The following is a 14,713-nucleotide window of genomic DNA, read 5'->3' as shown; positions in this document are numbered from 1 at the left end:
CCAGTACTGGGAGTGAGGCCGCCTGGCCAGGGCCAGGACGTGGTTGCACCCACTTCCTGCATCGTAGGTGACCCCGTAATTGAATCTGGGTGAATGCTGTCTGCCTCCACGCTAAGCACCGACTCGGCCCTGGGTCATGCTAGCTAGAAACTGCAGCGCTCCCAGCAGAAACTGCTAGGGCCCCCAGCCTTCCCTGCTGAAGAGGCTGATGGTGTTTTGTGGCACATCCATAATCATTGGAATTCAAGGCAGAAAATACAGAATGTGGATAAAGGGCCGGGGGAGTGCAGAGACAGGAGAGACCCTCCCTTGCTCAGGGTGCTGGGTGCAGGCGTCAAAGCATGGTTAAACAAGGGGATCCAGCCAAAGGGTGCGGACGAACCTGTCTTCCTGACTGGGGGCGTGGGCGGCTCACCACCCACTCACAGCAGCGCTGCAGGAGCTGATGAGGGCATGGCAGCCCTGGCCAGGGATCTGCCCCAGAAAAATGGTACCAATGAAACCACATATCCTGGCTCCAAAGGAACCTGGGTGGCCACGTGTGCTGCCTGTCACCTCATAAGGCCCTCGGTCCTAAGGGAAGCCAGGGCCGGCAGAGGAAGCCATGTGTGGCCTCCCAAGGATGAGGTGCCCCTCCCAGGCGGTTCTCAAAGGTCTCAGGACCTCGCCCACTGGGCCCAGCGGTCCAGACGAGGCATCCCTTGTCCCTTTCTATGCCATTAGCCTCTGGCTGCAGCCGCTGCGCCTCCAACCTGGATAGGGAGCAGCCGGCGCCAGCAGTGACTGACTGTGATTGCAGGAGCGGGACTTGGAGGCGCTGGTCAAACGGTTTAAGACGGACCTTCACAACTGCGTGGCCTTCATCCAGGAGCCCCGGTTGCTGAAGGAGAAGGTCCGCGCCCTCTTTGAGAAGTACGTGCAGCGGGCAGACATGGTGAGCTCAAGCTGCCCGCTGCCTGCCCACGCCTGGCCGCCCTCACGGAGAGCCCCCTAGGCCCCGCCCCGCCCTCACGGAGAGCCCTTGCCCCGTCAGGTGGAGATCGCGGGGCTGAACACAGACCTGCAGCAGGAGTACGCCCGTCAGCGGGAGCACCTGGAGAAGAGCCTGACCACCGTCAAGAAGAAGGTGGTCAAGGAGAAGGAGCTGCACCGCACCGACTACGTGCGCATCATGCAGGTACTGCGCACGCGCCTCTGCTCTCCGGGCCATCCTCACGGCTCACAGGTGTCCGCCGGCCTGCCACTCCCCGGGACCCAGGGCTTCCCCACCACCACCCCCGAACTTGTCCTGGCTGTGGTCATGCTGAGGTTCCCACCCCCACCAAAGAGGTTTCCTTTGTTTTTTAAGATTTATTTATTTGAAAGTCAAAGTTACAGAGAAAGACAGAGACAGATCTTCCATCCGCTGGTTCACTCCCTCAATGGCCGCAATGGCCAGGGTTGGGCCGGGCCTCAGCCAGGAGCCAGGAGCTTCCTCCGGGTCTCCCACCCGGGTGCAGTAAACCAAGCACTTGGGCTATCTTCTGCTGCTTTCCCAGGCCACAGTAGAGAGCTGGATGGGAAGTGGAGCAGCCAAGACATGAACCAGTGCCTGGATGGGGTGCTGGCATCACAGGCAGGGGCTTTACCCACTACACCACAGCGCCGGCCCCACCAAAGAGGTGTTCTAGGTATCCCTGTGGCCGCCCCCAGCCCACCAGCGCCCCCTCACTTCAGGCTCCTGTGTTCCTTTCTCTGCCCCACCTGTGTCCCGTCTGCCCCTGGCCCCTGGGGACCCCATCCATGGCCTTTAATGCCCCCAATCACCCGCTCCCTCCTCTGCTGCGTCCCAGCTCCTCTCACTCTGTTTTTCTGCCTTTTATTCTGCTCTCCACGCCTGTTGGGGCGCGCCTGTCTCCACCTTCTTCATCTGGCTTGCAGGGTGCCTCAGGTCCCTACCCTTCTGTTCTGGGGCCCAAGCTAACCACACCCAGCCTGAGTCAGCCTCCCTCTGACTTAGTGAGCCCCCCACAGCCCACCCCCAGGACCCTGCGTCATCACCTGACCCATCACCGCCTCCGCCGGGCCGGGATCCTCCCAGCGCATGTCTGTCTGGGAGTCAGTGCTGTCTGAGGCAGTGAATGGGAATTCATATCAAAAGAGAGCATCGGAACTGTGTTTATAAGGCAAGTACATTTTTATACTTACATTTCTTTAATGCCACAATTACAGTACCGGAATGGGGACAGATTGCAATCAGCTTGAAACAAGCCGGCTCCTGGCTTGGCCGGTCCGGTCCGCAGGCAGCTGGGCCGAGCACACCGCCATTCCAGTCAAACCCAGGCATGACTGCTCTGGTGCCCTGCCTGCTAGCAGTCCACTCCGTCACCTCACTGCCCTGCGCCCGAGCCGTGGAAGCCACCGGAGGCTGAGAGAGAGGAGCAGACCCAGCGGGTGGCTTCCTTTTAGGCCCCCCCCCAGCTCCCAGACAGCCTTTGCTGAGGGGCTCAGATGCCTGGATCACGACGAGGCCCTACGACCTCTGGGCTGCAGCGAGCTGGGCACGGAGTAGGGTGACAGCAAGAGCAGGTGCCAGCTGGGGACACGGCTGAGCTGTCTGTCATCTGTGCTCTGCCACCAGAGCGGCCTGAGGGGTCCCTCAGGGACTGGGTGCCTCCCTCCGCATGCCAAGCAGAGACCCAAAAGCAAATGTCAGTCCTAGGAGGAGGCACTGAGGACCGCAGGCTGGCCGGAGGGTGCAGGCAGCCACATGAGGCTGCTTGGAGTGGGCATCGGGGACTCGGGTCCCCCACACCAAGAGGGTGCTGGGCCAGGGTGTGGTAAGGGATCAGAGAAGCCCCCCATAGGATCCTGCTCAGCCCTGCTGCTCGCCGATGGCTGGCTGGGGGGTAAGGGGGAGATCCTGGCCAAGCGTGTTGTGCAGCAGCGCTGCGGTGGGGTCTCCTGGATCCAGAGGAGTGACTCAGACAACCTCGGGAGCTGGGAGGGCTCCCCAGGGACAGCGCTCTGGTTCCCGCCTCTCCAGCCAAGGTCTGATCACAGTGGGCTCTGTGTAAGACTTTGTTTGCAAAAAGTAGAAATATTAAAAAAAAAAAAAAAAAGTTCAAAACCACCGTTCTGGCTGATACAAATGGTTTCCTCCTTTGATCTTAAAAGTTGAAGGAGAGGGGCTGGGCCAGGGCCAGGCCAGGTGGCAGGGCCCGTGCAGGCACACCTGGGCTGGAGGCTGTATTCCCACCCGGGGTGTAGATGGAGAAGATGCCGGCTCTATCCTGCCTCAGCCGCTCAGTGGCCAGGAGGCCTGACTTAGGGCCTTTAACTTCTCCAGGAGCCACTTCCTTGTCTGTACAGCTGGGAGGAAACACCAGGCTCACCGTTACTGGAGGTAACGTGCCACTGTAAGCTCTGGGCGCTAGCCGGCTGCACAGGGCTGCTCAAAACACTGTTGCCTTTTTCCATGCAAGGGGTTATCAAGAACCCAGGTGGAAATCTGTGAGACCCCTCACAGCATGGACTGGGGTGCCTGTGGCCCGGAGGTATGGGGAAGGGGACGGCACCACTGATTGCAGACCCCCTGCTGGGGGCCCAGGGCTAGCTGGAGCCGTGTGCATGGGGAGCAGGGCCCCGGCGCTTCCAGCCGAGAGGGCCGAAGCCGGCCGGGGTGGCCACGGCACCTGAGAAGAGCTCATTAGGAAAGCACCACGGGAATGAGACCACGGTGTCATGTGTGTATTCAGGTAGGAGCCGGGGCCTCCCCGTGGCATTCCCGAGCACGCTGCAGACACAGGCGCAGGAGGGGTTGTGACACAGACCCGTAGGACACGCATTGTATTCATTCAGTCCACATTTTATGAGCGTGTGTCTTACACAGCACTCTGAGCCACGGAGCGTTCCAGACGAGTGTGAGAGTGTCCCTGCCCTCAGCCAGCTCATCACGGGGGCGCGTGGGCCGGACACGAGCAATGGCTGCTCCAGCTGATGCAGCGGGCTCCTGGGGGAAGCGGGGCTCCACTGGGCCGTGGGGACCCAGGAAAGGGTTCCGAGGGAAGTGGCAAGTGAGCTGGGCTCAAGGGTGAGAACTACAGGGCAGCGGGGCAGCCTGAGAACCGGCAGAGGAGAGTGAGGCCTGCAGGGGCTGGGGGCCCAGAGGCCCCCTAGTGTTTCACGGAGCATGGGGGGCATGGAGGAGGAGCCCCAGGATGTTGGTGGCTGAGGGACAAGTTGTAAAGGATCCTCCGGACCATGCCAAGATACATAATTTGCCCCATACACTGGCACCACGCCAGGTTTCTAAAGTAGGTAGGGTGTTATCTTTGTTTAAAGAGGTGAACTCAGTTGGCAGGGTGGAGAGACTGGTGGGGACAGAGGCAGGGGCAGGAAAACTTGTTGGGAGATGGCAGTCAGGTTGAGGGTGGGGCAGAGGGAAAAGGGGAGGAGAAAGTTGCGCTATCAACCCTAGGAGAAGAAACGACCAATAGGAATGTCAGGTGCGGCACGGAGGGCACGCAGGAAGTGTGGAGGAGGATCCCAGGGCGGCTGGTCCTTCCAGGTGGGCAGATGGCCATCCCACTGACAGGATCCAGAAAGTTTAGGCCAAGTCTAGGCCCCACTGGCTGGCTTTTTCCACTCTGCGAGCCTCTACCCGCATCTTACAGGTGTCAACTCACGGTGGACCAGTGGGTGGTGCTACAGGCATTCTTTTTCCCTCTCTGCCCAGCAAGCGTGTCAGAACGCTGCCGGGGAAGGCCGGAAGCAGCCCCGACAGCCAGCACAGCCGTGTGCAGAGCATGTGCAGGCAGCCGGACCCAGTGACTCCCGGCCAGCTCCACATCCCCAGGGCTCGGCAGTGGGGGTCTCAAAGTTCGCAGAGATTTTATTGGCCATTCTGACCAGTGAGGAATCAGGAATGCAAGATTCGTTGTGTGTTTTTGGTTTTTGGTGATTTTCTTTGTTTTGTTTTTTGTTTTGTGTGTGTGTGTTTTGGGTTTTTTGGGTTTTTTTTGTTTTTTTTTTTTGTTTTTTTTTTTTTTTGTTTTTTACAGGTAGAATTATAGACAGTGAGACAGAGAGACAGAGAGAGAGATCTTCCTTCCATTGGTTCACTCCCCAAATGGCCACCACGGCCGGCACTGCGCCAATCCAAAGCCAGGAGCCTCTTCCTGGTCTCCCACACGGGTGCAGGGTCCAAGCACTTGGGCCATCTTCCACTGCCCTCCTGGGCCACAGCAGAGAGCGGGACTGGAAGAGGAGCAGCCGAGACTAGAACCCTGCGTCCATATGGGATGCCGGCACCGCAAGGTGGAGGATTAACCAAGTGAGCCACGGTGCCAGCCCCCGTTTTTTGTTTTTTTTTATTTGAGAGCCAGAGAGATGAAGAGAGCGCCCACCCCCTAGGTCACTCCTCAATTGCCCATAGTGGCGAGGACTGAGCCAGGCTAAAGCCAGGGATGCATAACTCGGTCGGGGTGTCCCACGCGTGTGGCAGGAACCATCACCTGCTGCACTCCGGGGTCCGCATCCGCAGAGAGCGGGAATCGGGAGCGGAGCCCGGTCTCAAACCCAGACGCTCTGATCTGGGATGCAGGTGTCCCAACAGGAGGCTTGACTCCTGTGCCAAACAGCTGCTGTGTGTCACATTTTTCATTCACAAAGCTACCCAAAGCATGCACAGTTGACCTCAATGTGACCTTTGGATTCATCAGAACAAAGGCCATCCCAGAAAACCCTGGGGGAGGACCCAGAATGGAGGTGATGGTAGAGTGTGGAGGGCCACGTCCAGGAGAAGTAGGGTGCCTAGAGGCAGTCTCAGACCCACCCACCCCCCCCCCCAGCATCTGTGCACTGCCTGTGTCCTCGCACAGAATCAGCCTAGCAGTGCCTCGTACGCAGGGTGGCTCTGCGGCGAAGTGAGGCAGCGTGTGCCCAGCACTGGCCATGCTCAGTCGCGATGGTCACTCTCACCCTCGTCAGCAGGCTCTTGGTGCCTCGTTCTGGCTCCAGGCCTGGAACATTGCTGTCCACCCTCTCTCCTCCGGGAGCCTGCTTCAGATTCTCAGGGTTTCTCCCCGCAGCAGAGCCCAGCTCTCCCTCTCATGTCCTCACCGTAACCATAGTAAGCATTTAGAACCGGTCCACAGGTGCCTTGCAGAATGGATGGGCGAACAGGTCAGAGAGTAAGGCATGGGCCCCAGTCACATCCTAATAAGGAGCGAGTGATCCCCTGGAGGCCCCTTGAGCTGATGAAGCAGCGTGGGAATGCCGAAGGCTGGCAGTGGGGCCGGATCGTGCGTTCACGCCAGAAGGAGCCAGAATCCCAGTCACCGTTCCCCCGGGGGTTAGGGGGAAGACACCGGGGCAGGGACTCGGGCCAGAAAGGAAGAGGTGGCCGAAGAGCGGAGGGCCGGGTGCAAATCACAGCAGGCGCTCAGCTCAGACACCAAGCCAGCGAGATCCTGTGACGGACGCTTGGGACTGACCGAGAGGAAATGCCCGCAGGTGCAGCTGAGAGCACCCGAGAGCGGCGCTGGAGTCTCCAGTCCTTGCTACTTTACTGCCTGGAGCAGGGGAAATGAGGCCAACCTCCAGGAGGAGTGCCGCGGGAGCCGGCAAATCTGCCCAGGGTTCCCTGCGGCTCTCGGGATCCCTTCCCCTTGGATTATAATTCCCTCATTAGTAAGCACTGCCTCGGCTCGGTGCCCACCGCATTGCCCTGCTCGTCCATCCCACGGCTGTGTATCGAGCACTTCTTACGTGAAAGCCGGCTCCAAAGTCCTGCACCAATAAATATGCAGTGAATCCGTCGTGTCACTCATTATATTGAGGTGGTGTGAAGAAGTTTCTGGAGAGGAACCAGCAGGGTTTTACTGAGCTGCCCCTGGAAAGGAAATATGGGCGGCCCACCACCGAGGCCAGGGCTGGTCAATGGGGAAAGCGACCGATCTGAAGACCGACCCCTAGAAAAACACGCCCAAACCCAGCCCAGAGAGCCGGCGAGAGGCGAGAAGGCTTGGGCATTTCCTGCAGAGAGAGGGAAGCTTTTCCTAATGAAGCAAAGCGACACACAGGACCCGCTAAAGCACAGACCGGCGCTTAGACGAGACGCCTCGGGGGTCAGGGGGAAGAATCTGCAGCGCTGTCCCCAGCCAGCCCCTGCTCCCTCCTGGGCTCCACAGTAGAGCCCCATGACAGAGAAGGCTGCACACTTGGCGCTCCCAAGGAAAAGCGTGCTTTGTTCCTGGTGCAAAGGACATTTTACGTACGTAGATCTGGTCTGCCCTTGCCTCTTCTGGGCCTCAAACCCTCAAGGGCTTTGCTCCTCAAAGTGTGCTGTGGCCTGTGGGCTGGCAGCAGCATCTCTTGGGAGCTGGCCAGAAATGCAGACTCCCGGGGCCCACCCTGGTCCTACTGAGCCAGAAACTCCCTGAAGGGGAGGCACAGGTGACCCTTTGCACTGTCACATGAAGGCTATGTGGGGGACAGGCTGATCACTGCGGCTCGGGCTCTCAGAGCAAAGCGGCTGCTCTCTAGACCCGCAGGGACCAGAACCCCTGTGGGGCCACCTTGGGGGCCTGGTGCTGAGTGTGAAAAGAGAGGCAGCTATTTGAAAAGAGATGGCTTGGTCCCAGAGAGCAAAAATATTTAGAATCCTTTTTGCAAGGGATCTTCCAAAAGTTCATGGGAAACAAGTGTTAAGAAAAAACTGTGCTTGGATTTCAAAAAATTTTTGCACTAGAATAAGTTTGTCTTTTAATTCCATTTGCTATAAATTTTAAAAATGACCTTGCATATATTTATGGGAGAGAGGGATGAAGGCTTGTCAGACGGATGAGGGCTGTGAACTTCAGTGGATGTAGCCATTGCCAATTATCTGTTTGCTTTTCTGTGTTAGTGAACAGCAGGCTAAACCTGTCTTCACTGTCTGCACTTGGCAGAAGTCCTGTAAATGCAGATTCAATAAGTGCATGAGACAAAAGACCAATAAAGTATAGCATAGAACTTAAGAGCTTGCAAACCACTGGAGTCGGAATCTTGGCTCTGCCACTTGCTAGCTGTGAAATTAGAGCAGGTTACATAGTCTGGGTACCTCAGTTCCTTCTATGAAATTGTGACTGTAATAGAATCTAGCCGTAGAGTTACTATGTTGCATAAATACATTAAATCCATATTTTACAAGTGTTCAGGAAAGCACAGCTGTCGATGTGGAAATAGCACGGATGGATGGGAATGGCGCTGAGGCCACCTGAAAGGACAGGACTGGGCACCTCGAGAGGCTGAGCAATGAGCAGAACAAAGATCCAACAGAAGGGGGCCGGCGCTGTGGCTCAGCGGGTAGAGCTGCCGCCTGCAGCGCCAGCATCCCACATGGGCGCTCGTTCTAGTCCCAATGGCTCCACTTCCAATCCAGCCCTCTGCTATGGCCTAGAAAAGCCACAGAAAATGGCCCAAGTCCTTGGGCCCTGCACCTGTGTGGGAGACCTGGAAGAAGCTCCTGGCTCCTGGCTTCAGATTGGCCCAGCTCCAGCCATTGCAGCCATTTGGGGAGTGAACCAGCAGATGGAGGAGGACACATCTCTCTGCTTCTCTAACTGCCTTTCAAATAAATAAATAAAACTTTAAAAAAAAAAAAAAAAAGATCCAGAAAGTTAACTGGGGTCCAGGCCAGACCCTGCCCATTCCACATGTCCTCAGCCCCAGGAGGCTGTGCCTCGTGCCCACCAGCCACTCATCCGTCCATACTCACTCTCTTTCCTTCTTTTCTGCAGGAAAATGTTTCTCTGATCAAGGAAATCAATGAGCTACGCAGAGAGCTGAAGTTCACCCGCTCTCAAGTCTATGACCTTGAATCGGCTCTGAAATTAACCAAGAAAATCCGACCACAAGAAGCTCCAGAAGCAGGTAATATTGCCAGTGGCCGGGCAGGTGTGCACTGAGTCAGGGACCAACAGCAGAGATCTCTCTTTGGCTTTCTCCTCTAGCAGGTGGCAGCCACCCCATGGCCTTCTGAGCCTGCAGGCCACAGACCTGCTGGCCCCAGGCCTGTGTGGACCTGAGCAGTTCCAAACACTCCCAGGCCTCAGTCCCCAGCCTGCAATCCTCAGGGTTAGCTAGCGTGCAGAATCCAGAATCTTTGCAGTTTTAGGAAAAGCAGACGGAGCTGTGTGTTACATAACATCCCCAGGGGGTCTGGGGCAGCACCCTGCAACCAAACTCATTAGTATTCAGTAGTGATATATGAATATTCATGCCAAGCTTCATGAATTTTGGAAAAAGTGTTCTGTTTTTAGATCATTTTGCACTCTGGAATTATGGATAAGGGGGTTATGGGCCCGTACAATTAAATGAAGACCAAAAGGAAGATGAGATGCTATTTAAAGGGAGACAGACAAGAATTACATAAGAAATATTAAATGAGTTACTGCAATCATATCCTAAAGTTCCTCTGGATTTCTGACAGCCAAGGCAAAAAGGGAATCAAAGGAGTAAGACGGTGTTAACCTGGTCCTCATTCTATGACAAAAGCAAGTTTTTTCTTCTTTTTTCCTTGGAGAAACAGACCTTTCCCTGGCACTGAATTCCATGAGAAAGTTATCACGTGACTTCTTGAGAAAGGAGTGTTGCATAACAGTGCACGAACTTTAACCACAGTCCTGCAGGCCATAAAAAACATGCCACAGGTGTCCACTTACCTGCGGGAGACAAGACCCCAGCGGGTGGGGGTGGGGTGGGGGTGGGGGTGGGTGTGGTTCCACACTCCTGGGGGAATGCGACAGCAGGAGTACAGCCTGGGGCGCTTTGAATGGAAGCCTCTCAGGGCTGTGGACTGAGTCTTTCAGATGTCAGCTGTCTGTGGTTACCAAAGATATTATCACCCAGGGAGGGTGGCTGAGGCTCTGAAACTGTTACAAAGTGACATCTCTATGTGTGAGCATATGAATACGTATCACATACAGGTATATGTGGGTACAATTATGTTGCCTCGTGTGCCCTTCTGAGAGTCGGGCCTCCGAGTAGTAGTGCAGGTGCGAGGCCACGGCTTGTGTTGCACAATTGAGACACTGACCTCTCTCTCTCTCGGAGGTCAAGCCCAAATGGCCTGTGGACAATTGCAAAACATCCCAAATCCCCCAGGCACCCTAACAGGTGCTCAGTCAGGACCTCCTCCGGGTGCTGTGTGATCTGACCAGGTCCGCGATACTATTATGGGATGTCCAGCCATACACGGGCACTGAGAGCAGAGTCTCTTGAATGCTGGGGACCCATCCTCCAGCGGCAGCGACTGTCACCTCCTCACACGCTCACCAGGGATCACTTTGGAGCCAGCCAAGCATCCCACCATTTGTGTGATAACAGTTTCACTCCGGGAGGGTTTCATCTGTAACAACTAAAAACAAGCATGAGCAGCTTTCTGCCTGGATTGTGAAAACCCCAAGTCTCACCTCTAATTCTGAACGTGAGCCCCCAAAACACGCCAGCTCAAAGCGTACAGCCTCAAGCTGTGTAGGAGTGGGCAGTTCAGTTTATCTGTGTAAGAGAGGCTGCCATCCACAAACCATGATTAAAAGCAGCGTGGTGCTAAGTTCCCATGCACTCGGCCGTGAGCTAACAGACCTGGCTGCTACCCTGCTTGATTTTCAGTCACAAAAACGGCGTCATCAGAACTGTGACTAGAGGTGGCGAGTTGGAAAGCTTTTGAAGTGACATAAACAAGCCGATGGAAGAAAACGACCGCAAAGGGAGTAAGAGACACAAAATTTTGGAAGCTGCGACCTGTGTGGGTGAATGGTAACCCACAGAAAGCCTGAGAAATGTGAATCCTAAGCCAGAAGTGGGGAGCCCAAAAGAAACCTAATGAGTACCCCAAACCCTCCACAGCCTCAGGAATTCTCAAGAGCGCACAGGAAGTGGAGGGGAAAGTAGAGCGGGAAAGAGGAGGAAAAATAAGGGAAATCTGTTGAAGAAGATGTCGGGTCCATCTCTTACCCAATAGAAGGCTTAAAAACAGACCCCAGGGCCAGTGCTGTGGTGTAAGGTCGGCACCTGATTTGAGTCCAGGCTGTTCCACTTCTGATCCAGCTCCCAGCTGATGCACCTGGGAAAGCAACAGAAGATGGCCCAAGTGCTTACCCCCCTGTACCCATATGGAAGACCCAGATGGAGCTCCAGGCTCCTGGCCAAGCTCCCACTGTTATAGCTATTTGGAGAGTGAACCATGGAAGATTCTCCCTCTCCCTCCCCCTCCCCCTCCCCCTCCCCTCCCCCTCTTTCTCTCACCCTCTGTCTCTGTAACTCTGCCTTTCAAATAAATGAATCTTTTAAAAGAATAGACCCACATCAAGTCATCATCAAATTTCAAAATATCAGAGTACAAAAAAAAAAAAGAAAGAAAAAACAAATTTCCAAAAGGAGTAAGAGGTTTCCCACAAAGGATCAATAATCCTGCTTACAGTATACAATATCAACACACAAAGAACAGTTGCACTTTTTGCACACAGCAATAAACACTCTAAGAAGGAAAATTAGACATCAGTTCCATTTACAATAGCATCAGAAAGAATAAAATACTTAGGGATAAATTTAACCAAAGAGGCAAAAGACTGAAAACTGCAAAACATCACTGAAAGAGAGAAGACACCAATAAATGGAAAGACACCCATGTTCACAGATTGGAAGACTTACCACATTCTACCACACTACCCAAAGTATCTACAGATTCTGTGTGATCTTTACCAAAACCCCAGTGACGTTTTTACAGAAACACAAAAACCTGTCCTAAAATTCCTGCAGAGTCTCAAATTACCCTAAGAGGCCAAAACAGTCTTTAAAAAGAACAAAGTGGGGCGTTTCACACTCCCTTGTTTCAAAAATTACAACAAAGCTACAGTAATTAAAACAGTATGGGGCCAGCATAAAGAAAAATATAGACCAAGGTAATACTATTGAGATTCAGAAATAAACAATTGCACATAGGAGCAAATGATTGTCAGCAGAGGTGCCAAACCATTCAATGAGGAATGGACAATCTTTTCAGCACCTAGTGTTGGAAAAATGGGTATCTGTGTGCAAAAGAATGAAGGTGGACCATGCAAAATAACACAAATGTATCAAATATTACACATAAGAGTTAAAACTGTAAACCCTCTAGAAGAAAGCATACAGGAAAATCATCATGACGTCTGATTTGACAACCATGTCATTGGTAGATCATACCAAAAACACAGGCAACAAAATAAAAATAGTTGCAAATCATATGCCTAGTAAAGAATTGATATCCAAGGGGCCGGCACTGTGGCATAGCAGGTTAAGCTGCCACCTGCAGTGCCAGCATCCATATGAGCGCCGGTTCGAGTCCTGGCTGCTCCACTTCTGATCCAGCTCTCTGCTATAACTATGACCGGGGAAAGCAGTAGAAGATGGCCCAAGTCCTTGGGCCCCTACACCCTCATGGGAGACCTAAAAGAAGCTCCTGGCTCCTGGCTTTGGATCAGTGTAGCTCCAGCTGTTGCAGCTAATTGGGGAGTGAACCAGTGGATGGAAGACCTCTCTCCCTTTCTCTCTCTATGCCTCTCTTCTCTGTGTAACTCTGACTTTCAAATAAATAAATAAATCTTTAAAAAAAAGAATCGATATCCAGAAAAACAGGAATATAAAGAACTCACCACCAACAACAAAAGTTAAAAATGGGCAAAAGTCTTGAATAGACATTTTGCCAGAGAGAATACACAGATGGCCAATAAGCATATGAAAAGATACTCAATATTGCTAACCAGTAGGAAAGTACAAATCGAAACCACAATGAAATAATACTACTCACTCATTAAAAAGGCTGTTATTTAAAAAAATTAGAGGCCAGTGCTCTGACATAGCAGGTAAAGCCGCCTCCTGCAATGCCGACATCCCATATGGGTGCCAATTCAAGTCCCGGCTGCTCTACTTCCAATCCAACTCTCTGCTATGGCCTGGGAAAGCAGTGGAAGATTGCTCAAGTCCTTGGGCCCTTGCACCCATGTGGGAGACCTGGAAAAAGCTCCTGGTTCCTGGCTTCGGATGGGCCCAGCTCTGGCCATGGAAGCCATTTGGGGAGTGAACCAGCGAATGGAAGACTCTCTCTCTGTCTCTTTGTAACTCTGCCTTTCAAATAAATAAATAAATAAATATTTTTTTAAAAATCAGAAAATAGCAACTGTAGGAAAGAATGTTGGGAAATTGGGATGTTTGAGCCCTGTTGGTGGGGTTGTTAAATGGTGCAGCTACTGTATAAAAGAGTACAGCAATTCCTTGAAAAATTAAAAATAAGATTACCGTATGATCCAGCACCTCCACTTCTGAATATATACTTGAAAGAATTGAAAGCCATGACTTAAAGATGTTTGTATACACCATGCTCCTAACAGGATTACCCACAGTTGCCAGAAGGTATACACAACACAGTTGTCCGTTGATGCGTGGGTGTTATGGTGTAGCAGGTAAAGCCCCCATGATGCCAGCATCCTGCTGCTCCACTTCCAGTCCAGCTCCCTGCCAGGGGCCTAGAAAAAGCAGCCAAAGATGGCTCAGGTGTTTGGGCCCCTACCACCCATGCAGGAGACCCAGAAGAAGTTCCTGGCTCCTGGCTCCTGGCTCCTGGCTTTGGTCGTTGCAGCAGTCTGGAGAGTGAATCAGCAGATGGAAGATGTCTCTCTCTCTGAACTCTTTCAAGTAAATAAAATAAATATTTTTAAAATGTTAATAGTAATATTTAATATAAAATATTAAAATATACATACAATTAAATATTATTAAACCTTAAAATGGAGGGAAATTCTGACATGTTACAAGACAGATGAATCTTAAAGATATTCTGCTGATATCTTTTTGACCTTATTTATTTGTTTGTTTTTTTTTTTTTTTGCTTTTCTTTTGGAATTATTTTATTTATTTGAAAGACAGAGTTACAGACTCCTAAGTCTTTTTTTAAGAACTATTTTATTATTTGAAAGAGTTACAGAGAGAGGTCAAGCTAGAGAGAGAGGTCTTCCATCCGCTGGGTCACTCCCCAGATGACTGCAACAGTCAGAGCTGCACCAACCTGAAGCCAGGAGCCAGGAGCTTCCTCCAGGTCTCACACGTGGGTGCAGGGGCCCAAGGACTTGGGTCATCTTCCACTGCTTTCCCAGGCCAGAGCAGAGAGCTGGATCTGAATAGGCACAACCATGGCTCGAACCAGTGCCCCTATGAGATGCCAGCACTGCAGTCTGGGGCTTTAACCTGATGTGCCATAGTGCCAGCCCATTTTTGTTTTTTAAGTTGAAAGACACAGAGAGAGACAGACAGGGAGCTTCCATGTGCTAGTTCATTCCTCAGATGCCTGCAACATCCAGGGCTGGGCCAAGCCCAAGGAGGAGCCCAAAACTCAACCCAGGCCTCAGTGGCTGGGACTCAGCCTTTTGAGCCATTACACGCCATTTCCCAAGGTGTGCATTAGCAAGAAGCTGGACTCAGAAGTGCAGCTGGAACCTGAACCCAGGCACTCCAGTATGGGATATAGGCATCCCAAGCAATGTCTTAACTACTGTGCCAAATGCCCACCCATCTCCTAATGTCTTAATAAGCTAGTAACCAGGAGCCAGCATTGTGCCACTATAGGTTAAGCCACCACCTGCAATGCCATCATCCCATATGGGCACCAGTTGGAGTCTCCACTGAGCCTCTGATCCAGCTCCTCGCTAACGCACCT

General features: G+C 52.8%; 1 protein-coding gene across 10 annotated transcripts in view; it reads left to right on the top strand.

The window, feature by feature from the left end:
- The window catches only part of CFAP57 (cilia and flagella associated protein 57), an 81,092-nt gene that overhangs the window by 61,354 nt on the left and 5,025 nt on the right, over positions 1–14,713 (top strand). For 8 of the 10 annotated variants that reach the window (XM_070076991.1, XM_008265423.4, XM_051856609.2 and 5 more), the window contains 3 exons: positions 800–934; positions 1,034–1,177; positions 8,763–8,895. In XM_070076991.1, the coding sequence (XP_069933092.1) occupies positions 800–934; positions 1,034–1,177; positions 8,763–8,895 (412 nt within the window). Of the gene's footprint in view, positions 1–799; positions 935–1,033; positions 1,178–2,013; positions 2,166–8,762; positions 8,897–14,713 lie in introns of those variants that run through there. The other 2 variants (XR_007923666.2, XM_051856608.2) reach the window with 2 other exon arrangements.

The sequence above is a fragment of the Oryctolagus cuniculus genome, chromosome 7, assembly GCF_964237555.1.
Source record: "Oryctolagus cuniculus chromosome 7, mOryCun1.1, whole genome shotgun sequence".
Taxonomy (NCBI): Eukaryota; Metazoa; Chordata; class Mammalia; order Lagomorpha; family Leporidae; genus Oryctolagus; species Oryctolagus cuniculus.
Note: the sequence above shows the minus strand (reverse complement) of the source record. Positions and strands in the feature narration are given on the sequence as shown.